Consider the following 22544-nt stretch of genomic DNA (forward strand, 5'->3'; position numbering starts at 1 on the left):
GTGACACATTTAAACATATTAAATGTATAAAACTAACTTTAAAAACATAAATAGTTTAGACTTAAAAAAAGAAAGAAAGAAACCTTTTTGTGGGAGAGGAAAAAAAACATAATTGGCAGATAATTGAAAGAGCATTTTTTAAAGATAGCTTCTTTTCAAAAGTTTAAGTTTTTTAAAAAATATTATTTTATTGGGGGCTCTTAAAGCTTTTATAACAATCAATACACCAATTATATCAAGATTATTTGAACATATGTTGCCATCATCATTTTCTAAACATTAACTTTCTATTTGAGCCCAACTTTTTGTTGCCGGCAAAAGCAAGTGCTGCTGAAGTGCACGCACACCTGCAGACCTCTCCTGCCACCTGGTGGGCATCCGTACGAACTGCATGATGGAGTAGCACGATGGAGAGGGGCTATTTCCACCTGGTGCACAAGAGGACTGACGAACTGCTGAAAGGCTTCGAGAACTCAGTGTAAGGCTTCTCACCGCTGTGGACCTTCAGGGGCAGGGCCAGGTAGGAGCTCTGGCTGAAGGTGCGCCCACACTCGCCACACACAGGGCTTCTCCCCTGGGTGCAGCTGTTGGTGCTTTGCCCGGGAGCTGCTCTGGCTGAACGCTGGCCACACTCCAGCACTTGTGTGGCTTCTCGCCTATGTGGCAGCACTGGTCTTTGGCCAGCGATGAGCTGAGGCTGAACGTCTTGTGGCACGCGTGGCACTCATAGGGCCTCTCCCCATTGCGGGCCCTGCCGTGGATGAGGCTTTGCCACACTGGCCGCAGCGAAGGGCCTCTCCCCCGTGTGGGCTCGCCAGTGTGGTACTTCTGGCTGAAGATGCGCTCCCACTCCCTGCCCATGTGAACCCAGCTTCCGTGACCCTGCGGCCAGAACTAGATGGCGCCTGGCTACCCCTGTAGACCATTCGGAACGGGATTACAATAAGAAGCCCTGGCGAGCACAGGGAAAAACCATGGAACAAAACTCAAATCAATGAAGGCCAGGCTTACTGGTTTGATAGAGGCTGGTGGAACCCCTAAGATGGTCGCCCTTCAGTTCTGGAACTGAATTCATCCCCCACACTTACCTTTCAGCCAGGCCTAGAGAGTGAACAGCAATGTCAGGGAGAGACCACTGGAGCGCAGGCAGCCGTGGGCCATCACAAGGGGGAAGAAGGGTGAATGCAAGTGGTAGACAGAGGGAGGGACCGAGGGAGGGGCGTGCGGACGTTGTGGGGGTTGCACTCAGTGTCGCAAAGCAAAATGTGTATGGATTGTTGAAGGGAAATCAATTTGTTCTATAAACTTCCACCTAATCACAATAAAACAGTAAATAAAACACCCCCCAAAATGGAAGCAACCCAAGTGCCTGTCTGTGGATGAACGAATAAAGAACACGTGGTCCACCCGCACACAGGCTATTATTCACCATGAAAAGCATGAAGTGTTAATCCTTGCTACCATGGAAACGAGTGAAGTATTGTGTGCATGCTACAAAGCTTGAAGCTGGGTGACGGAAACCCTGGACAAGGGGCCACTGTGGTAGTTACATGATCCATCAACTGAGTGAAGGTCAAGTTGTGGAGTCTAGCCTGTCAATCAGGTCACAGCCAATGATGTCTCTGTGTGGGCATGGCCTTCTCCCAAGGATTCTGGGAACTCCTGTCTTCCTCCCTGGAGGTTGGACACACTCTCTGTGAGACATTCCTGTTGACAAGCCAGATGGAACTATGCTGATAGCAGCCAAAGCCTTGGAGCTGGAGGAGCCACGTGGAGACCCACACCAGCCCTGAGATCCTTCCACCACCACTGGATCCACAGACTTTCCACCCATTGGCCTGTGATCTTCCTGTATTCAGCGTCATTGCATGTGAAGAAGAATTTATAGACTGGTATTGGACATATGGGACATATGGGTTAATATAAGACTTATGTACTTGATCTGGACTGGGATATTTTATTAATATACAGTTACTCTTTGATATAACGCTCTCTTACACATATGTGAGAGTCTCTGGATTTGTTTCTCTAGTCTACCCGGACTAACACAGCTGCGTACTGTAGAATTCCACTGATGTGAAATGTACAAAACACAAATCCATAGAGACCTGTGTGTTAGTGTTTGCCAGGGGCTGGGGATGAGGGAATGGGAGGAATAGCTAATGAGTATGGGAGCCATTTTATCATTCCAAATGGATGAAACATTGCCCTGGTCCCATCTACAAAAAGCAAAACCCTGTTGGTGTCCAGTAAGTTACAGCTCATGGCAGCTTCGGTACTGCCACAAAGCTGACCTTCATGGGGCCTTTCCATCTGTAAATGATCGACAGACCTCTTCCCTATGCCTCCAGGGAGACGGGAACTCCCTATCTCCCCATTAGCAGTCAAGCACCCACAGGAACTTCTGAGTCCTCTGCGCCATTGTAGTGAGGTGCCCCAGGTTGGTGCTGACTCTGTTCTGTGTTCTTCACCCAATAGCCGACTCTCATTGCATGGTGCTGCGTCATCCTCACCAGCCTTCCTACATGTGAGTCCATCGTGGCAGCCATGTCCTTCTGTCTTGCTTTCTGCGAGCCCTCCACTTTACTGAGCATGGTGTCTTACAAAGAATAAAAATGGTCTAAGATACATGGACTCCCTCTCACTCACCTGGACAGGTGCCTCTCAGCACCTCCCTCTAAACAATTCAGGGGTCTTTCCGCTGCTTCAGCTTGGAGATCAAGTCTGGTTTGGGATGAAGAAGTCCTGCTGAGGGGAGGATAGGGGAAAACATTGTGGATGTGTTTCTGTAAGTGAGGCAGGTACTGTGGGACAGGACATGGCAAGTGAAGTGCCCATCAGTGAGTAAAGGCCTCTCCTTGGTGACCTGGTCTCTGAGTACAGAGAGTGTGTGGCAACCACACACGTTGTGTGGGTGACCGAGGAGGCGGCAGGGGCCGGGCACACTCAGGGTGACATGTGGAGATGGGGCTAGGGGAGGCTTCACCCAGGGACACCAAGTTGTACGGTTCCTTAGCTTCATGAGGAGCCACTGTCAGGCCCTGATGTCTCCACTGCTCCTGGGCAAAGTCCACAGCCACGACCCGGCTTCTGAAACCTCACAGGGACATCTGCTCTGCCATGGGTCTTGTCCAACCAGGCTGGGCTCTCGGGGTTGAGGTGATGTGAACATTCTGGAAAACACCCCGTTGTCATGGCGGGAGGCCCCTGGTGGCAAAACGAGTTTGCGCTCAGCTGGAACTCCCCGATCAATGCTGCAGAAGACCTTGTGATCTGCTTCTGTTCAGACGACTGAACAGGGAAGAGATGGAGACTGTCAGGCACTGTGTCAGTCACGGTTGACTAGAGAAACAAATCCAGGGAGACACGCATATGTGTACAGGCAAGAGCTTTATTTAGAAGTTAATTGTATATTGAGAAAACATCCCAGCCCAGGCCAGGTCAGTCCATAATCCAATATTAGCCCATATGTCCGATACCAATCAATAAAGTCCTCTTCAGACTCATGTAATACGTGCAATGATGCTGAATGCAGGAAGATCACAGGACAGAGGGTGGAAAGTCTTATGGATCCAGTGGCAGTAGAAGCACCTCAACACTGGCATGGGTCTCCACGTGGCTCCTCCAGCTCCAGGGCTCTAGCATAGCTCCATGTGTCTTGTCAACAGGAGTGTCTCTCAGGGAGTGTCAGTGTCCTGTCTCCAGCGAGCTATTTATCTCCTTAATGCCTCCAAATGAGGTCATCAAGCTGCTACCTAATTGGCAGGCTAAACTCCACCCCTTCACTCTTCACAGTTTCAAATTGACAACAGATGTTGTAACTACCACAGGCATCCTTCAAGCCTGGAACCGAACCTCCACCATAGCAAAACCTTCAGGCAAACCACAGACAGACCGATAAGATGACCAATAGCACCCAGGATGCACACAGTGCTTAGAACAATCAACCGTTCTAGGGGAGATGCTCGGGCAGGAACAGAAAGACCTGGATGGCGATGGAAGTGGGGAGCGTGCGAACACACTGTGGGCATCGCCATCAACGGCACCAGTCAAGACGAGCACGGATGGTTGAGTGGAAAACCGATTTGCTCTGGACATTCACCTGACTCACAACAAAAGTACAGAACAAACCCGGCAGAGCCTTCTACGCGGCAACACATGGGGTGGCCGTGAGTTGGGATGGACTCAGCAGTAACCAGCAGCAGTGTCACGGGGAGGGGCACACTCACTTTGGGGGCCCACAGCAACAATAACGTGCTGGCCCAGGAGTCCTACTCCATGCTGATGCCTCCTGACTGGGTGCTGGGCTCTGTAGCCCCCACAGGGACACCTGGGTGCTACCTGCACCAGCCCCAACCTGAGCGTCCAGCCCAGCCTTCCTCATTGCACAGTGGCACCCCCCCACCATCCCCACCCCCAAGGCCCTAAAAAGGTACTGTCTGGTGGCCATGTTACTGATTTCAGAATCCCATCTCCCACTCCCAATAAAATAATTAATGATAAAAATAAAAGAGTGAAGGAAAAAAAGGGATCCCATCTTCAACTTAACCGTCTAAAACTCTCACCCCTTCTCTACACCAAGAGAAGGGAGGCAGGGTGCTTTCCTCCTCAGTCACTGCCAGCACTGGCCTGTGGGCCAGGCCCAGCTCAGTCCTTTTCACTGACAAGGCTGATAAACACTGTGGCCACAAAGAATGCCCGCAGCCCAAAGTGGCTCAGGGAGCCCTGCGCAGAGGTTCCCTGGTCGGTGATGCTGTTCCAGCTCGTGCCACATCTCTAAGCCCTACCCAAAGGTGCCCCAATGGCACAGTGGTCAGGGGCACGAGCGGGCTCACTGAAAGGCTGGTAGTTTGAATTCCCAAGTTGCTCCACGGGAGAAAGACGAGACAGGCGGTGTGCTTTTGTCAAGATGTCAGCCTCGAAATCCCTGCAGGGTTTCCTATGGGTGACTACGAGTTGGAATCAACTCAACGGCCGTGGTTTGGGTTTTGGCAAATCCACCTGGGCCCCGAGGAGACAGAGGGGCCAGAGTCCAGAGGATTCCACCCTGGACATGCACCGTAGACAAACATCCCAGAACCAGGGGGGAGGGAGAAGCCGGCTGAGCACACTGCCATCTCAGAAAACTCACGTGGAAGGCCTCAGCCAGGAACACAGTGTCCTAGCTCTCACGCTTGCCCTCCCCCCATGTTTGCCTGGCTCAGCCTGAGCCAGCAGAGCTGGAGAAGGAGAGAGGGGAATTAGGAGGCCAGGGCTGCCCCAGCCCCGGAGACCTCAGGCTGCAAAGCCCCTCGCTGGATCCGGCTGACTCAGGGCCTCATCTCACACCCACTCCCCAGACAGCTGTGAGCCTTCTCCCAGGCACCCGGCCCTCCCAGAGGTGGATCTTCTTTTTAGGGAAGCAGGCTTGCAAGCGCTTTCAAGGCACAGCACGGCCCCACTTTTGCTTTTTGTTAGTTCATTTCCACTCACCAAATCAATCCTACATAACATTTTCTGGGTGGCCTCAGAAGTCCAGGACGGAATCACCTGAGTTCACAGGAGGCATGCCTCCTCTAGGTAGAGAGAAGAGAATCAGAGGCGCATGGAAACAATCCAAAGGACGAGTGGACCGTGTGAATGCCAGCTTCGTGACCCTGAGGCCAGAGGGACGGGCTGGGGCCCAGCTCGCAGCTGACCGCTCCGAAAGGGGTCACAATGGGAACTCCTGAGTCGCAAACACCGGAACAACGTCGCTAACCATACACATGTATGAACTGCTAGGTACACTTTCGTCCAAGTCGCAATTACAAAAACAAAACAGAAACACCACCCTGCCTCCCTCGAGGTGTGCGGATTTGAACCTGCACCGTGGCTGTCCCGGATATTGCCTTCTAAGGAAGCCCTTCCCAAATGCCTCCATCGTAACTGTTAGGTTTCTGGGGTGGTTTACTTGGGAATTCACGTGGCCGAAGCACTTTTGTCAATCCAAATAACTTTTATGAGGGAAAGGGAACGTTGCAGGTATGACAGTCTCACAAAGTACACGCTATTTCTGGAAAGTGGACAAGGCCGCGCGGGACCGAGAGGGAGCTCGAGACTGAAGACGGCCACTTCAGGAGGGCACGAAGAACCACGTGCAAAGAATACAGTAGCTCAGACCACATAGGAGCAAGAAGTCCCCAGAGGCCTGCATTCTGGAGGGGGCATGGTTGAGGGTCTGGCCAACCTTATTGGCTGAGTGTAGGCACACCTGTGTGATGCCATGTCGCTGGTGCCTAGTCTGTACGCCAAGGTGGACTTCCCACCTGGCCCTAGTGACTTGGGTCTGCACGTGGTCAGTTCTGGATTTTCCTGTAGGTGTCTAACGAGTGTGCCGGATTTCTTTCCAACCCCTCTATTGTGGCATGGACAGCTGATTTTCATTTAACATGGGCATTTGGGGAGACAACTCCTCCAGCCCCCCTGGCCCAATCTGACTGCTTTTCACCACCGTGGGGCTGCCAGCTCTCTGATCTCCCAGCCTGCCCCTGGCTCCTACCTGTTTGGTGACATGAACTGCAACCTCCACAATCTTAACAGTGCTGAGCTTCCTGTTCCCTTTGTCCTTTCCTGTCCCTTCCTGCTTCTGAGCGTTATCCCCGGCAAATGCTGCCCCTTCAACCTGATGTGTTTGATTGTTCCAACAAGCGCCTCCCTGGTGTTATGGACTTATCGATCTTTTGGCGAAAAGTCAGCCCATGTGATCCACAAAAATGTCAAGACTGAAATCTCTAGCGGGACCGCGGGTTGGGTTGAACCCTGTAAGACAAGCACTAACCTACAAAGCTGAGAGCAGTTGCTACCAGCATCCATCTCCTGACCCTTTAGAGCAGTGGTTCTCAACCTTCCTCACGCCGTGGCCCTTTAATACAGTTCCTCATGTTGTGCGGACCCCCCCAACCATAAAATTATTTTCATTGCTACTTTATAACTCATTTTGCTACTGTTATGAATCTGCTGACCCCTGTAAAAGGGTCATTCAACCCCCAAAGGGGTCTCGGCGTCCGGGTTGAGAACCGCTGCCTTAGAGCGTGTATGTCGTCCATTCCGCTGATAGACTGAGCAGTGAGTGGGTCTGATGTGGGTGGACACGTTGCTTTCTTGTATTTTGCCGTCTCACCCTTCGCAGAAGTTGTTTTCCACAGATGGAAGGTCGGTGGCAGCACTGTGTCAAACCAGGCTATGGGGCCATTTTTCAGGGTCTGGGTCACATTCTGGCAATTCTCACAGAGCGTCCCAAATTGGTGTTGCCCAGGTGACTACGATCCATATAAAGATAACATCTGTACGCACCGCGAAACCAAGACAATTGTGTGACCTTGGAAAACTGTGCTATTTGCCTTGTGGTGATCGGAAAGTGAACCAGGAGTATCTCAGGGACAGGTCTGTATGACTGTGCGTTCACATGCACTCTCTCTCTCACACACACTCTTTTCACAAATGGAAATATATTCTGCATAGTTTTGCAATTTGCTCTCTTCGCACTTTCCCACCGAGTGGTTGGTGCACGCTGCGGAACCCGTGTGGCACCATCGTGTAAGCAGGGGTTCAAACCCTCTGGTTGCTCAGTGGGAGAAAAACGAGGCATCTGCCCCCTAAAGCTTTATCGCCTCAGAAATTATATATGGTCACCCGGCATGGGACTCCACTGGATGGTGGTGGGCTTGGTTGCTTTGGTGTATGGTTCACAGCACCAGGAAGCAAGTGCAGGGGGCTATCAGACAGGAGCAGGAGCTGATCAGGGCTGGACAGTAACAGCTGATCTGCACGCTAACGCAAGTGTCCTTTTGGAGAGAGAGTTGCCTGTAGTGCTGACTTTTGGCAAGGGCTCCGTGGGAGCAGGAGCTAAGTGCTTGTCTGCTAACCGCGAGGTCTGCAGGTTGAGCCAACGAGGGACTCAAGGGAGGAGGTGGCAGTTGGCATCCACAGAGACCAGTGCGTTGGAACTACTCCACAGCACACAAGACGGCTGACAGGCCGATCGACGATGTTGCACCCTGGTAAAATGCAGTCCATTTAAGTCCTTGTTGTAGTGGGTGCTGCGAGACCTCAAACATTGCAACTCAGAGCAGAACCACCCGAAGGTCAGAATGCTTGCTTTCCCTCAGAAGACAGACAGGAGGAAACCAATAGGCACCACGGCCATTGCTTTAATGGCTTCAAAGCGTAGCCCTTAATACGCGCTGCTCATAAGGGACCAAACTGACAACAGCAACGGGGAAGAGCAGATCGGAGGTTGAGGGGCAGCAAGTTCATGTGCAAGCGAGAGGACCCACTCAGAAAAGGAGGGGAAATTCATAAATGGCACTGAATTGCCCACGTAGAAACTGCTGGTGTGTGCCGTGTGCACATTCTGAAGAACAGTGAGAGTTTCATCTTCACTGCCACGCACTTGCTTGCTGTAAACACCAGCCAAAAAGCGTCACCACAGATGCTTATGTGCAACAGGTTAGATCCCGTATACAGTGACCCGCTAGGGCAGGCAGAGCTGCTCTGGTGGGTTTCTGAGGCTGGAACTCTTAGCAGAGCAGAGCCCCGTCTTTCTCCCCTAGAGTGGCAGGCAGTTTGGATGCAGTTACCAATCCAGTGCGTAACCGCTTTGCTCTCATCCACAGGGGTGGTTCTTGTTAGAGCAGTACATCCTTTTTTATTGCCCTCATCACTCTCAGAACATCCGCTCTCCACTTATGCCCCTGGCATCAGCTCCCCATCCCTCCCTGCTCCCTCATGAACCCTAGATAACTGATAAATTATTGTTTTGTCATATCTTGCACCGTCTGATGCCTCCCCACACCCATCTTTCTGTTGTCCACCCCTCAGGGAGAAGGCCACATGTAAAACCCTGTAATTGGTTCCCCCTTTCCACCCCACCCTCCCGGTATCGCCACTCTCACCACTGGTCCTGAAGGAGTCATCCACCCTCGATTCCCTGTGTTCCCAGTTCCTATCTGTACCAGTGTACATCATCTGATCTATCCAGATTTGTAAGGCAGAATTGAGATCATGATAGTGGGGGGAGAAAGCACTTAGGAACTAGAGGAAAGTTGTATGTTTCATCATTGCTACACTGCACCGACTGACTCGTCTCCTCCCCATGACCCTTCCGTAAGTGGATGCCCAATTGCCTACAGATGGGCTTTGGGTCTCCACTCTGCACTCCCCCTCATTCACAGTGATAACTTTTTGTTCTGATGATGCCTGATACCTAATCCCCTCGACACCTGGTGATCGTACAGGCTGGTGTGCTTCTTCCATGTGGGCTTTGCTGCTTCTGAGCCAGACGGCCGCTCGTTCACCAGAGCAGCACATCTTAATGGCCACATTTTACTGCAAGGGCACAGTGAGGAAACAGAACAGACCATCAGTGCCTCTTTCTCGAAACTTTCCAGGCTCCACAGTGGCTCCTGCACAATCAGGGCCAGTGTCAACAGCTAAAAGAGGTACATGTCTTCGTGCAGTTATGGAACTAGTCTTGTACCCCCGTGGGCTCACATGATTATGCAGTGTTTTTTTAAAAAAAAAACAATTTTTAGGGGACCCCTGGTGGCACAGTGGGTTATAGGCAACTGAACTCAAGGTCAGCAGTTCAAACCCACCAGCTGCTCCAAGACTGAAGGGTGAGAAGAGGCAAATTGCTCTTATAAAAACTTGTGATTAAAAAGATAATAATTTTTAAAAACTTGTGATTTCCGGTCTCTGAAACCCCATGGGGACAATTCTGCTCTGTCCTACAGGTTGCTGTGAGTCTGAATCGGCTCAGTGGCAATGGTTTCTGGTTTTCCTTTTAGGAGCACACACTGAAGTATGCAGGGTGGGACGGCAAGCGGGTGTCCCGGGGAAAATACATTACCCGCGTTTCCCAATGTCCACAATGAAATGCTAAAAACTTAGACCAACGGTTGGATTTTTTTTCTTCCTATCAGTGTGAACGTCGCACCCTGGTGAGATCACTAAGGAGGAAGCCATGTGCTATTGAAATGGATAGCAGTGGTGATAGTTCAACTCTCCCTAAAGGGACTGAACGGTTAAATCCTAGGATGCCAAGGGAGGGGGGGTGAGTCCCAGGCTAACCAGCTAATGATACCCATCCCTTAAACTTGAACTGATGTGACTGTTAGTATGGCCCTGACCAATCAATCGACCAAGTTGAGAAAATGCCTGGTGTTGGGTGGGACTGGATAAATTTCTGTTGTGGGGCTATCCTGGACATTCAGCAGCATCCTAAGCCTCAATTAACTAGATGTTAGGGACACCCTTCAGTGTGACAAGGTCCCCAGACAGTGCCAGCTAGCTTTCCCCTGGGGGCACAAACAGCCTCCCACCCCCACCCCCAGTGAGAATTTCTGCTTTATAGCAACACTGGACATCCTAAGTAGTGGGTTTCAACAGGTGCTGTACCACCCCAGGGAATGTGGTGGGATTGTGGGGCTGTCTCTGTCACATGACTTGGGGAGGGGTGTGGCTGACAGTACAAGAGTCAAGCATGCTTCCATTACTGTGAAGTTACAGATGGAACTCCAATGGGCCACATGGGTAAAACCACCTATCTGTAAAGGTGAACTGGGCTGAGAACCTAACACAAGTGCACACACACAAACGAATTCCTGCACACTTAGATTTACATGGAATCTTCCAGAAAGGCAACAGCATTTTTGTTTAAAATGTTGTCATCATTTGGGAAAGTCACACCCTGTACAGGAAGGGCCCTCATGCTATTTTGGTGGCCAACATCACACCGTTATCAGTGCTGAAGCCCAGGTTTTGGATGTAATTGGGCCTACACATTTATGCGTCAAGATTCCACGCCAACTCAGTATACAACACTCTATTATAAATTATTTTCACTTTAATGCTCCTGTACAAAATAGGGTCATAAACAGATTTCTTCTTGACATTATGCACGGGCGCCGGTTATGTTAACCTGCGAGCTCATTTTGGGCTAGTCAAGGGAATGTTACAAGATACCTGGTTAAAGGGGGAGTTGCGTTTGATAAAGGTCCATGGGTGGTGCAAACGGTCTGCTCTGGGCTAAAGGTCGGCAGATCAAACCTGCTGCCCAACAGACTGCAAAAGAGCAGGGTTGGTGATCTGCTTTCATACAGACCACAGCCTTGGAAACCCCATAGATTGCTGTTCTACTCTGTAACACACTGGCTGTGACAGAATGGCAATGGGCTTGCTTTGGGGCTTGGGGACCACTGAGCTTGAGTATCTGGGAGATATCATTTATTCAGAAAATGGAAGGCCACTGCTACTACTTTCTCTCCTCCCCGCCCCCTGGTTCCTCTTCTCATGGATGTTGTTCCGGGAACTTACCACCTGTCTGTGCTTGGTTCAGAACTTCTCTGGAGGGTCTGGCCTACCTCCGTGGACTCTCTCATGTCAAAGAGCACAGAGGCACCCACAGCTGGCTCTTCCACCCCAATCATGTGCACAGGGTTTTTCTCTTGCACAATCTCATGGATGTCAAATAAGGCAAGGGCCCTGCTGGCAGGCTGGCCTGCCTCTGTCCCAGCCCCTGGGCTCTCTCCTGAATGTGGGTACTGGTGTCGGGTCAGGTGTGAGCTCCGGCTGCTGGTGGACCCCCGGCTACTGGCAGCCCCCCGCCGCCGGTTCCGTCCTCGGGGCTCCTCTCTGTTGTGAGTTACCTGATGCCGGATGAGATGTGAACTTTGAGTAAAACATTTCCCACACTGACTACATTTAAAGGGCCTATCGTCCCGTGTAGCTTGACTCAGGGGTAGGCTGCAGCCTTCTGACCATTCCTGCTTCGCCAGAGCAACGGTCTGCTCAAAGATCAGGCGCTGCCGGCATTCGTATGGTTTCTCCCCCACGTGCTTCCTCTGGTGCTGGGCCAGGGAGGAGCTGTGCCGGAAGCCTTTCCCACAGTGGCTGCACTCATAGGGCCGCTCCTCCGTGTGAGTTCTCAGGTGCAGGAAGAGGCAGGTGGTCCTTGAGAAGGCTTTCCCACACACACTGCAAGCGTAGGGCTTCTCCCCAGTGTGCGTTCTCTTGTGCCGGCCGAGGGAGGAGTTCTGGTTGAAGGCCCGCCCACAGTACTGGCACTCATAGGGCTTCTCTCCCGTGTGAATCCTCCGGTGCACGGTGAGGTGGGTGCTGTGGCAGAAAGATTTCCCACACTCGGCACACTTATAGGGCTTGTCCCCTGTGTGGATTCGCTCATGCTGAACGAGAGAGGAGTTCTGGCTGAAGGCTTTCCCACACTCCTTGCACATATAAGGTCTCTCTCCTGTATGGATCCTCTTGTGGACTGTGAGGTGCGCGTTGTGGTTAAAAGACTTGCCACAATCAGTGCACTTGTAGGGTTTATCCTGACTCTGAACTTTTCCCAGTTGCATAACTGCAACACCCTGACTAAAGTCACTGTGCTCAAAGGGCTGTTTCCCAGCGGAGTCAGTCTGCTCGCTCATTAAGCTTGGATTATGCTCTAGGTTCTGAACCGGTGAGGCGTGCGAACTAAGAGATTTACCCTGAGGAATCTCCTGGAATGGATCTAGGCTAGAACTCAGGACACAGATTTCCCCAAGTCTGAGACTTTCACTGCTTCTGTCTTGACTCGGAGCTTCTTTGGGGTTGTCCTGGTCCTTTTTCAGCCCCTGTGCCTGGCTGTCACCAGCCTGTTTCTCCCCCAGTGCGCTGTGCCAGAGGGCACCCCTTGGCAATCCTTTCTTTACTGGGACATGGGGTAGCTTGTCCTCAGCAAGGCCTTGATCCATGCGTGATCCTTGGCCTTCAGTTCTCATCCTCCAGACTGGAAGGAAACCAGAGAGCTCTGAAAAGTTGAGGAGGAAAACAAACAAACAAACAAGAAACAAACAAGCAAGAACATGGGACCAGGACCATAACACCCCAGACTGCTCTTACATGGGCACCAGATGATCCTGCCTAAAATATCGCTTCACTCATTCAACAAAGATTTACTGAGCACTTGCTGTGGGCCAGGTACTGGGAAACTGTGGTAGTTATGTAACATGATGTCAACTTGTGAAGGGGTGGAGTCTAGCCTGTCCATCAGGGCAGATGGATGACCTCATTTGGAGGCGCCATGGACATAAATAGTTCACGGGAGGCCAGATACACACAGACACTCTCCGCTTTGTCTTCCTGGTGACAAGTCTCAAGGAGCCATGTGGAGACCCCTGCCAGCACTGAGATGCTTTCACTGCCACTGGATCCACAAGACTTTCCACCCACAGGCCTGCGATCTTCCTGCATTTGGCATCATTGCATGTGTTACATGAGTCTGAAGAGGAATTTATAGATTGCTATCGGACATATGGGCTAATATCGGACTTATGGTTTTGATCTGGACTGGGCTGGGATGTTTTCTTAATATACAATTACTCTTTGATATAAAGCTTTTCTTATACATATTGACTGTCTATGAATTTTGTTCCTCTAGTCAACCCAAAATAACATAGAAACTATGCCCAGCTTTGTATGATCCTCAAGCGGCAAAAGTTTTTGACAACTTTAAAGGGACCAGAAAGGCCTCATGTGTTATCAGAGGCATTGGGTGGACGGGCGGCTGTAAGTACTGCTCACTGAGCACCATGCCCCATCCCTCCCTCTTCTTCCAGAATGTGGTCAGGGTACCAAAGCCCCAGGCTGACAAGGGGTCACTGCCGAACCAAGTCAGTGATGGCAATCTGGATCCCTCCCGTTTCCCTAGCAGCGGTGTCCAGGGGTGGGGGGTACAAATGAGCTTAAAAGAGAATGGAATTTTTCCATTAACTTTCTCAAGCCCCCTCATATGCAATCCATCTCCGAACAAGGAGACCAAAGTGGTACTAGTCATCGGGTACTAGCATTCCTGTCTCTCCCTCTTGCCTGGAGCACAGATAGGACTCCTGAAAGGAGGGCAGAACCAGAGCCACCAGTCCCAGCTAGCATCACTGAGCCAGCGCCAGAAGGGTTTCTTCATTTGTGAGAGAGGGCCCTCCTTCTTCTCTGAGGTGCTCCAAACCTATTTCCTGGCATCTGCAGCCGGGCACATAATGTTTGTTGGTAAAACAAAAGTGTAAAGCACATGTTTTAAAAACTGCACGTGCAGTTTACATCAAGGACAGCAGATGATCCCGTGGGCATGCTGGAGGGAGCACGAGACAAGGATCGACCTGCAGTGAAAGATGGAGTGGAGGACGAGGAGGAGAAGGAGGAAGAGGACAGCCACAGGGGATGAGCCCTCAGAGGGAGGAGGGCGTGAGGTGTGGGGGGAGTACTCCTGAGACAGGGCTCTGTAGTCACATGGTGGCTAGACACTCTCATCCTTGGAAAGGCCAATTGCCAGGCTGGCTCTGGCCTGGGACCTCCAATTTCAGGAGGCTCCACCATTCCCAGAACTAACAGCATGGTTGATGCTGAGCATTCACCGGAAAAGCGTACTGACGAGACCAGCCCAGGTAGGCCGTGCTCCCTCCCCAAGTATGGAGTCTCAAGTGAGCTTCACCAGAAGATGGCACTCCCCATGTGCCACCACGGGAGTAAAGGATGTCCCATGTTCCTCTACTTAGCGGAGGGCTCACCAAGGCTCACCTGTCTTCCCTGAACATGCCCCACACACCTGTCCCCTCCACAGGCTTTGCTTTGTGTCTGGCTATAATATATCCTAGCTGTGCCTACGATGAGGTGCTCTGTCTGCCCTGTGAATCTCATGGTCTTGGGGACCTGACATGTCACCTCTTCTCAGGCAGTGTCTCCAGTCCCTTCCTGGGTGGCTCTCACCTGATGGGGTCTCACCTGGAGAATAGGCTTGGACAAGTCCTCTCTCTGCCATCCAAAGCTCGGTCCCTTGCTCCAGCTGAGAGATGACTTCTGGTTTAGGAAGATCAGGTCCTGGAAGAGGAGGTGGGGTGGGGGCAAGCACAGGTCAGGAGGGTCTGCTCTGGAGAGAATGAGCCAGCCCAGACTCCTGACCATCAGGAAATGGGGTGGCTGTGGGGGCGGCAATGCCACAAGGCCAAGGGTGCATCAAGACAGAACAGGGTGGATTCTCCCGGAAACCACTGACCATAAGGAAGGAGTATGTGGAAACCCTGACCCCAGACTGGGCCAGAGCTCCCACGACTGACAACCTGCGTCAACCCCAGCCTTACCTACATCAACCAGGTGCCCAAAGGTCTCCAGCATCACCTCCCGATAGAGGGTCCTCTGCGCAGGGCCCAGCTGCCCCCACTCCTCCTGAGTGAAGTCCACTGCTATGTCCCGAAAGGTCACTGGCTCCTGAAATGCCACACAGGGTCACATCAGCAGCATGTCCACACAAGCCATTTCAGGAGGAAGAGGATTAGGGAAGGAGAGGACGGGCAGGGTTGGGCCTGAGGGAGGCGAGCCAGGTGAAGGTGAGCACCCAGTGGGCTTCTATGTGTAAGGAGTGGCCTTTCCATAAGGGCATGGGGAGCACAAGTCAGTCCACACTGACCCGCAGGCAACCACAGATGGACAGAGGAGTCCAGCTGAAACGGGCCTCGGTTATTGCGAAAGGAATAGCAGCAAATTTGGGGGAGCATGTTATACAGCAAGAGCTAGCGGAAACCTCAGTCACCCTCAGATTCAAAACAAGGCTCAGCAACCTCTGAAAAGAGGACCAGAAACTCAATATGTGTTTCAAGGGCCAGGCAGGCTGACAAGCGACCCAAGTGGCACAGTAGGGCCCACACGTGCAATTACTCTGAGTGGTGGGGTGGGAGAGGGTGGGCGCTTCAGTCTACAGGAGAGTTGGGACTCAAATGACTGGCACAACCTTGTAGAATTAGAGGCCCGTGTGGTCAGAACTACTGATCTTTGGAAAGAAGCTGAAAATTTTTCATATGAAAACTTGATTTTTATAAGTTGATGCCATTAAAACACGCCTCATAAACAAAACCCATGGACGTGGCCAAGGTTGACAGCAAGACCTTCCTGTCACTTCTTCCCTGGGTGCCGTGGAGTAGTTCTGCTTCCCAGTTTCCTTCCTCCTCTACAAGGAACCATTTCCCTTGGGGCTGTGGAGGGAACTATCCCACAAGACAGTTGGAAGGTCACATGATCAAGAATAGAGTTGGAACCCTGCCTCACACCAAATACAAAAAATTCAAGTGGAAAAAAAGCCTAACTGCCCAAACTATCAAGCTGTCTGAAGAAAACTCTCAGAAGACTTCGAGACCTTGGATTGGCTTCTCAAGTGTAAGACATAAAATTCAAACAACAAAGGCAGATGCGTTAGACAGCATCAAAACGAAACGAGTCTATGTTTTAAAAGGGAGCGCCAGCATGTAAGATGTTCCTACCATTGCACACACAGTGTTCTCTTTCACAGAACATATCACCAACACTAAGCTTTCTACTTTGTGCATTAACGCTGCACCATCTGGCAGTAAGAACACCAAGGTGTGAAATGAGAGTAATGCTTGACACAATTGATGTATGGCTTATTATAAGAGCCCCCAATAAAATGACTTATTAATTAAAACAAAAGAAATGCTAGTAATGCTGGTTGTGATGGTTAAATTTAGGCACTAACTTCGCTGGGCGATCATTCTCAGTGGCTCAGCAGTCCTGTAGTGATGTACTCAGGCAATGATGTAATTGAGGCAGTCACCTTCCATTTTCACATCATGTCTATTTTCAGAACCTAACCATGTTGATAAGGGGGGGGGGGTGGATATACCCATAAAAGCCAACAGCCGGAGAGAGACGAAAGCACGAAGACGTGGTCTTGTTCATCAAGCGGAATGATATATAAGCAAGGGGGACTAAATAGCTTACAAAGACCAACATTTTGGATGAATCTCACCAACCTAAGATGAGCGAAAGAAATCAAACTTACAACCTGGAAGAGTTCACGTTTGCAAGGTTTAGAACAGGCAAACCAGTCCACAGTGGGTGTTTGAAGTCCGCCTGCAGCTAGCTCTGAGAAGGAGGGAGTTGGTGTTTGGGAGGGAGGGGCCATGGACATCAGGCCCCTTGGCTTGTGAGCCACTGGGGCTGGTAACCATCAGAAATACGAGGCAGTAACTTTTATAGTAAAACCTGCAAAGGTCAGGAGCTTTGTAAAGTGGAAACCTGTCAGAAAAAAAAGTTCCCGTCATTTCCACTAAAGTGAGTGATGGAAAAGTAGTAAGGCTGCACCTGGTCAAAGGTGAGAACTCTGCAACATCCAGAAACACACGGTGGCAGCGGCTGTTAGACGCCATCGAGCTGGCTCCAACTCACAGTGGCTCTGTGTCAGCAGCATGGGACGCTGGCATCCTGGGCCTGAAGCATCCTCACAACTGATCTATGTCTGAGCCGATGGTTGCAATCTACCTGAACTTTTTCAGTGCCCCTCTACTTTACCAAGCACGATGTCCTTCTCTAGGGACTGGTTTCTCCTGATGACGTGTCCACAGCGTGTGAGGACGAGTCATTACCTCTTCTCGAAGGAGCCTTCTGACAGATTTGTTTGTTCTTTTGGCAGTCCATGGTATTTTCAGTATTCTTTGTCAGCACTAAAATTCAAAGGCACCTATTCCTCTTTGTTCCGTCACATGCATTTGAGGCCATTGAAAATATCATGGCTTACACCTTAGTCCTCAAAGTAACATTTCTTGCTTTTCAACACTTTAAATCTTGTGCAGCAGATTCACCCAATGCAAACCCATGACTACTGCTTCCACGAACACTGACTGTGGATCTGAGCAAGGCAGAATCCTTGACAACATCGATCTTTTTCTCCCTTTACCATGATGTCACCAAGGTAGTTGTGGAATGCCAGCTCTCAGGGTTTCACTGTATTTTTGGCCCAGTAATTTGTGGGTATTACATTGGGCAAATCTTTTGCAAAAGACCTCTTTAAAGTGTTAAAAAACAACAATGTCAATCAGCACTGAAGCACAAATGACCCACCCAGGCCATATTTCCAATCATGCCTTATATGCATATGAAAGACGAGCCATGAAGACAGGAGACCTAAAGCTTATAAATCATAGTATATTGAACAAGTCTGTCTCGGGAGAAGTACACTCTGAATGCTCCATAGAAGCATGGAGGATGAACTTGTCTCGAGTTCTTTGGACACGTTATTACGAGAGGAAGCCGTCCCTGTAGAACAAGGGGCATCATGAAAAGGGGGCTGGCCCTCCCCTCGATGAGAGGGATTGAGACAGTGGCTGTAACTGTGGGTCAAACAGCACCAATTGTGAGGATGCTGCAGGACCACGCAGTGCTTCCTTCTGCTGCACCGGAGTTGTCCTTAACAAGGTGACCCCAATACCCTCATCCCTCCAACACACACACACACACACACACACACACACGAGCAAAATCAAGTGTGAGTGTGTTTCATGCCAATCTGAGAACGAAAGGCCATCCAAGATGACCAGTAATTGCACTCTGTGAACCAATTCTGAAATCACTTAAGTTAAATGGTCCTAGACCAGCAAACGGAACAGGCAGGGCGGCAGGTCAGTGGGAAGCTGAGGCGCTTTAGGACGCACCCACAGTGGTCCCACTGCACCAGCCTCGCGGGTTGGGCGGCTGGGGTCTGCAACTCTGCGCAGGGTTGGGCCCCAGCTTAAGGGAGGGGCTGCGTGGTGGCGGCTCCCCTGGGGTGTTTGCTGGGCTCGGAGACGCGTTAGGATCTGCCATCTCGGAAATGGGTTAGCTCTGTGCTGTCGCGCTGTCTCCCCGGTCGATGACGGCTTCCGGGGGCGAGTGCGGGCTTGGTTGGGTGCGGGGGACTGGAGGATCCCTCCCCAGGAGGCCTCGGAAACCACCTCCCCACCCCATTGGAGGGCGGAGGCGCGTGCGCATTCGGGGGGCTAACTAACGGCCCCTCAGCAGCTAGATTAGTCCTCGTCCCATTAGCTGCGCCTCCGTTTCCCCTTCGGGTGAGGGGGTTGGCGGCCGTGTCCTGGCTGCGGCGAGCTCCGTGGGTTAAGGGGTTCGTGTCCGCGGGGGGCGCCTGGACTGGGACCAGATGCCGTCGTTGTTGTTATTGCTATTATCGTTACCTGAAGACGGGCCGCTGGCAACACCACGGCCATCGCCACCGCCGCCGCGTCTTCCTCGGCGTCCATCCTGGACGGACAAGCTAGGGGCAGGCGTCCGACGCGACCCCAAACCCGAGAGCCGCCTCCGCCACAGGGCCCACCCAACTCGACCAGCCCTGGACAATGGCGGCCGTGCCGCCGACGTTGTGACTACAACGCCCAGAAGGCAGCGCGGCGTGCCGTGGCGCTCGACCAATAGGAATCTCCGTCCGCCGGGCCGCTAACCAATGGGGCGTTGTGACCGCCCGCGACTCCGGGCTGGGTCACCCGGGGGTTTAGTCCTCGAGAGGGACCGGAGGATGCGACCTCCCACCCCAGCGGCCCAGGGAGGAGGGGAGCCTGTCGGGGTGCGCGCAGTTCGGGCCGCCGAGGGGCCGCTCCGAAGGCGCTGCAGCCCCACCGCCCGCCGCGCGGCCCGAGCTCCCTAACTGCGCGTCCGGGGAGCGTGCACCGGAGGCCCGGGCTTTTCACGTTTAACTCCATGCAAATGCATACTGCCCATGCATCCGAATTATGTACTTTAACATTTTAAAGTTTTGTTAATAGGCTATTTGGGGGGTAGTGACTGGAAGTGTACAGACACGGGCACACACCCACTGATTGTCCTTTCTTTACCCTTTCAAGACTGACTTATTTTCTACTTGGATTTTTTTCTTGTTGAAAATATATATTTTTCAGCAATTAAAGGCATTTTGAATGAAATAAAATAATTTTGAATATGGATTTTGATAAAATCATTGGGCACATAAGTCCCGCAGGGTTTGTGGTACTGAGGTGGGTGGGATGAGGCCCAGTTATGGATATATAGATGCAAACAATTATACAGCCCCGACCCCCACATGACAAGATGCGCTGCAAGATTCCCTCACACCTGTAATGTTGGGTCAGGCACCGGTCTGAGGAGGAATAGCCTGCCTGCCCCATCCGAGGATCAGGGAGGGGCCACAAATCAATGACCCATCTGCCTCTGCGCCAAAGCACCGCCCTGCCTCAGAATTTTAAGGTACGGGACCCATCTAGAGCCCCTGAAGCAGAGAATCATCTCCCCTTCCTCTTTATTTGCCCACCTGCGGTTTCTACTCCCTCCCTTTATTGCTTTACCCTCCCCCCCTGACAAGCTTAAAACTCGCTATCACTGATTAAGTGGACTTCTGGGGTCCCCCCCCTTGTGGGGGTTTAGCCTGGGAGTTCTGGGCTCCTGTCTCTTTCTTTCCCTTTTTCTTTTCTCCTCTCCCTCTCCAGCACATCGAATTCTCTGATTCCCTCCTGGAGGCGCAGAATAAATTTCCCCTTTTTCTTCTCTCTGGCCTGGCTTCAGTTCATCTTTGTGACGAACTTAAAAGCACCCAGACACAGAAAATGTAGGTGGGTACTGTGTGTCTCTCTGGTCACAAAAGAGTTGATCTGGGATGTATCAGAGAGGGATAGACAAAAATTTATGTGATTGTTTACACAGCATTTTATTTATTTATTTATTTAAAACGTTTTATTAGGGGCTCATACAACTCTTACCACAATCCATACATATACATACATCAATTGTATAAAGACATCTGTACAGTCTTTGCCCTAATCATTTTCTTTTCTTTCCTTTTCTTTTTTTACATTTTATAAGGGACTCATACAACTCTTATCACAATCCATACATATACATACATCAATTGTATAAAGCACATCCATACATTCCCTGCCCCAATCATTCTTAAAGCATTTGCTCTCCACTTAAGCCCTTTGCATCAAGTCCTCTTTTTTTTCCCCTCCCTCCCCTCTCCCCCCTCTCTCATATGCCCTTGGTAATTTATACCTCGTTATTTTGTCATATCTTGCCCTATCCGGAGTCTCCCTTCCCCCACCTCTTCTCTGCCGTCCCTCTCCCAGGGAAGAGGTCACATGTGGATCCTTGTAATCAGTTCCCCCTTTCCAACCCACTCACCCTACACTCTCCCAGCATCGCCCCTCACACCCTTGGTCCTGAAGGTATCATCCACCCTGGATTCCCTGTGCCTCTAGCCCTCATATGTACCAGTGTACAACCTCTGCCCTATCCAGCCCTGCAAGGTAGAATTCGGATCATGGTAGTTAGGGGGAGGAAGCATCCAGGATCTGGGGGAAAGCTGTGTTCTTCATCGGTACTACCTCGCACCCTGACTGACCCATCTCCTCTCCTAAACCCCTCTGTGAGGGGATCTCCAGTGGCCGACACTTGGGCCCTGGGTCTCCACTCTGCACTTCCCGCTTCATTCAATATGGTATACATATATATATATACACACACATACATATATTCTTTTTTTTTTTGCATGATGCCTTATACCTGGTCCCTTGGGCACCTCGTGATCACACTGGCTGGTGTGCTTCTTCCATGTGGGCTTTTTTGCTTCTGAGCTAGATGGCTGCTTGTTCACCTTTACACAGCATTTTAAAGGTGCAAATGATGAGACCACCGGGATTGGAAAACCAGGTTTCACCATGCTCTGAACCTCCACTTTCTCTGCCTTGCCCTCCCCTCCTGCTCAGAATTGTTACAGCATCTCACCTCCAGCCCCGTGTAGTGACTTCAAGTTGGGCTGCCATCTCGTGTTTGGCAGTTTGAAACCAAACAGCAGCTCCATTTCCCTGGTGAAAGATTTGGCTTTTTACTCCGGTAAACAGTTATGTCTCAGAAAACCACATGGAGTCAGTATGAGTCAAGATTAACTTGATGGGGGTGAGTTTGGTTTGGACCTGTGGCCACACCCAGGACCCAACCCACCTGGATCAGCAAGTACCAGGAGAAGGATCAGGTATCAGGTGTCTTCACTTACCTGAGCAGGTGGCAGCAACTATTGATCAGACTACATCTAACTTCTACCTGGAACCCAACAAAATCCCCAGTCAGGGCCTCCATCTCAAAGCAGCCTGTTGGTGCAGTAGTAAAGTAGCTAGGCTGCAAATGGAAAGGTCAACAGTCCAGATATTCTGCTTCCATAAAAATTACAGTTTCAGAAATAGTATGGGCAGGCTCCACCCTGCCACATGGTAGATGAGACGCAAAGGTTTGGTTTTGTACCTAACTGCTTGGTAGGTCTCCGGGGATCTAGTGCCTTCCCCGCAGGTGTGCTCACTTTGGACCCAACTCTCCTCCTAGTTCTCATGGTCCTGCTTTATGACCACGGATGTCTCCTTCTTTTAATTCCTCTCCTACAGGCACAGCTCAGAGATAAGACGGGTTCCATTCCAGGCTCCCACCCAAGTAAAGCCAGTATCTCCACAAAGCGAGCCACACACTTTTTGTTTGTTTCCCAGTGCAGACACAAGTTATGTTTACACTGCACTGTAGTCTATTACATATGCAATTGCTTATGAAAAGGTATGAAATACTGTAAGAATTACCAAAATGTGACACCGTGAATGCAATGAGACATGCCGTTGGAAAAGGGCACCCATGGGTGTGATTCGCAGTGTTGCCATGAGGCGGGGTGTGTTGTTAGGTGCTGTCAAGGTGGTCCCGAC

At 51.0% G+C, this 22544-nt stretch overlaps 1 protein-coding gene across 2 annotated transcripts; it reads right to left on the reverse strand.

Annotated features, from left to right (window-relative positions):
- Window positions 1-10820: 10820 nt before the first annotated feature.
- Window positions 10821-19183, reverse strand: ZNF8 (zinc finger protein 8). Of its 2 annotated transcripts, none has more exons than XM_075536470.1 (4): window positions 19014-19183; window positions 15138-15264; window positions 14782-14877; window positions 10821-12814 (listed from the first exon to the last, which is right to left on the reverse strand). In XM_075536470.1, exons 1-4 carry the CDS (start codon window positions 19077-19079, stop codon window positions 11334-11336), a joined length of 1770 nt encoding a protein of 589 aa, XP_075392585.1. In that variant the 5' UTR covers window positions 19080-19183; the 3' UTR covers window positions 10821-11333. The 2 variants fall into 2 exon arrangements, with proteins under 2 accessions (XP_075392585.1, XP_075392586.1); XM_075536471.1 differs by having other exon boundaries at window positions 10823-12793.
- Window positions 19184-22544: the final 3361 nt, after the last annotated feature.

The sequence above is a fragment of the Tenrec ecaudatus genome, chromosome 18 (genome assembly GCF_050624435.1).
Source record: "Tenrec ecaudatus isolate mTenEca1 chromosome 18, mTenEca1.hap1, whole genome shotgun sequence".
In the NCBI taxonomy this organism is placed as follows: Eukaryota; Metazoa; Chordata; class Mammalia; order Afrosoricida; family Tenrecidae; genus Tenrec; species Tenrec ecaudatus.

Bases quoted from the DNA above. Each gene is read 5' to 3' on its own strand.
- ZNF8 (XM_075536470.1), bottom strand. From the start codon at position 19,079: ATGGACGCCGAGGAAGACGCGGCGGCGGTGGCGATGGCCGTGGTGTTG. The intron at 15,265-19,013 runs GTAACGATAATA...GTGGCATTTCAG, and splicing joins TGCCAGCGGCCCGTCTTCAG to GAGCCAGTGACCTTTCGGGA. The intron at 14,878-15,137 runs GTAAGGCTGGGG...CTCCTCTTCCAG, and splicing joins TGGGCACCTGGTTGATGTAG to GACCTGATCTTCCTAAACCA.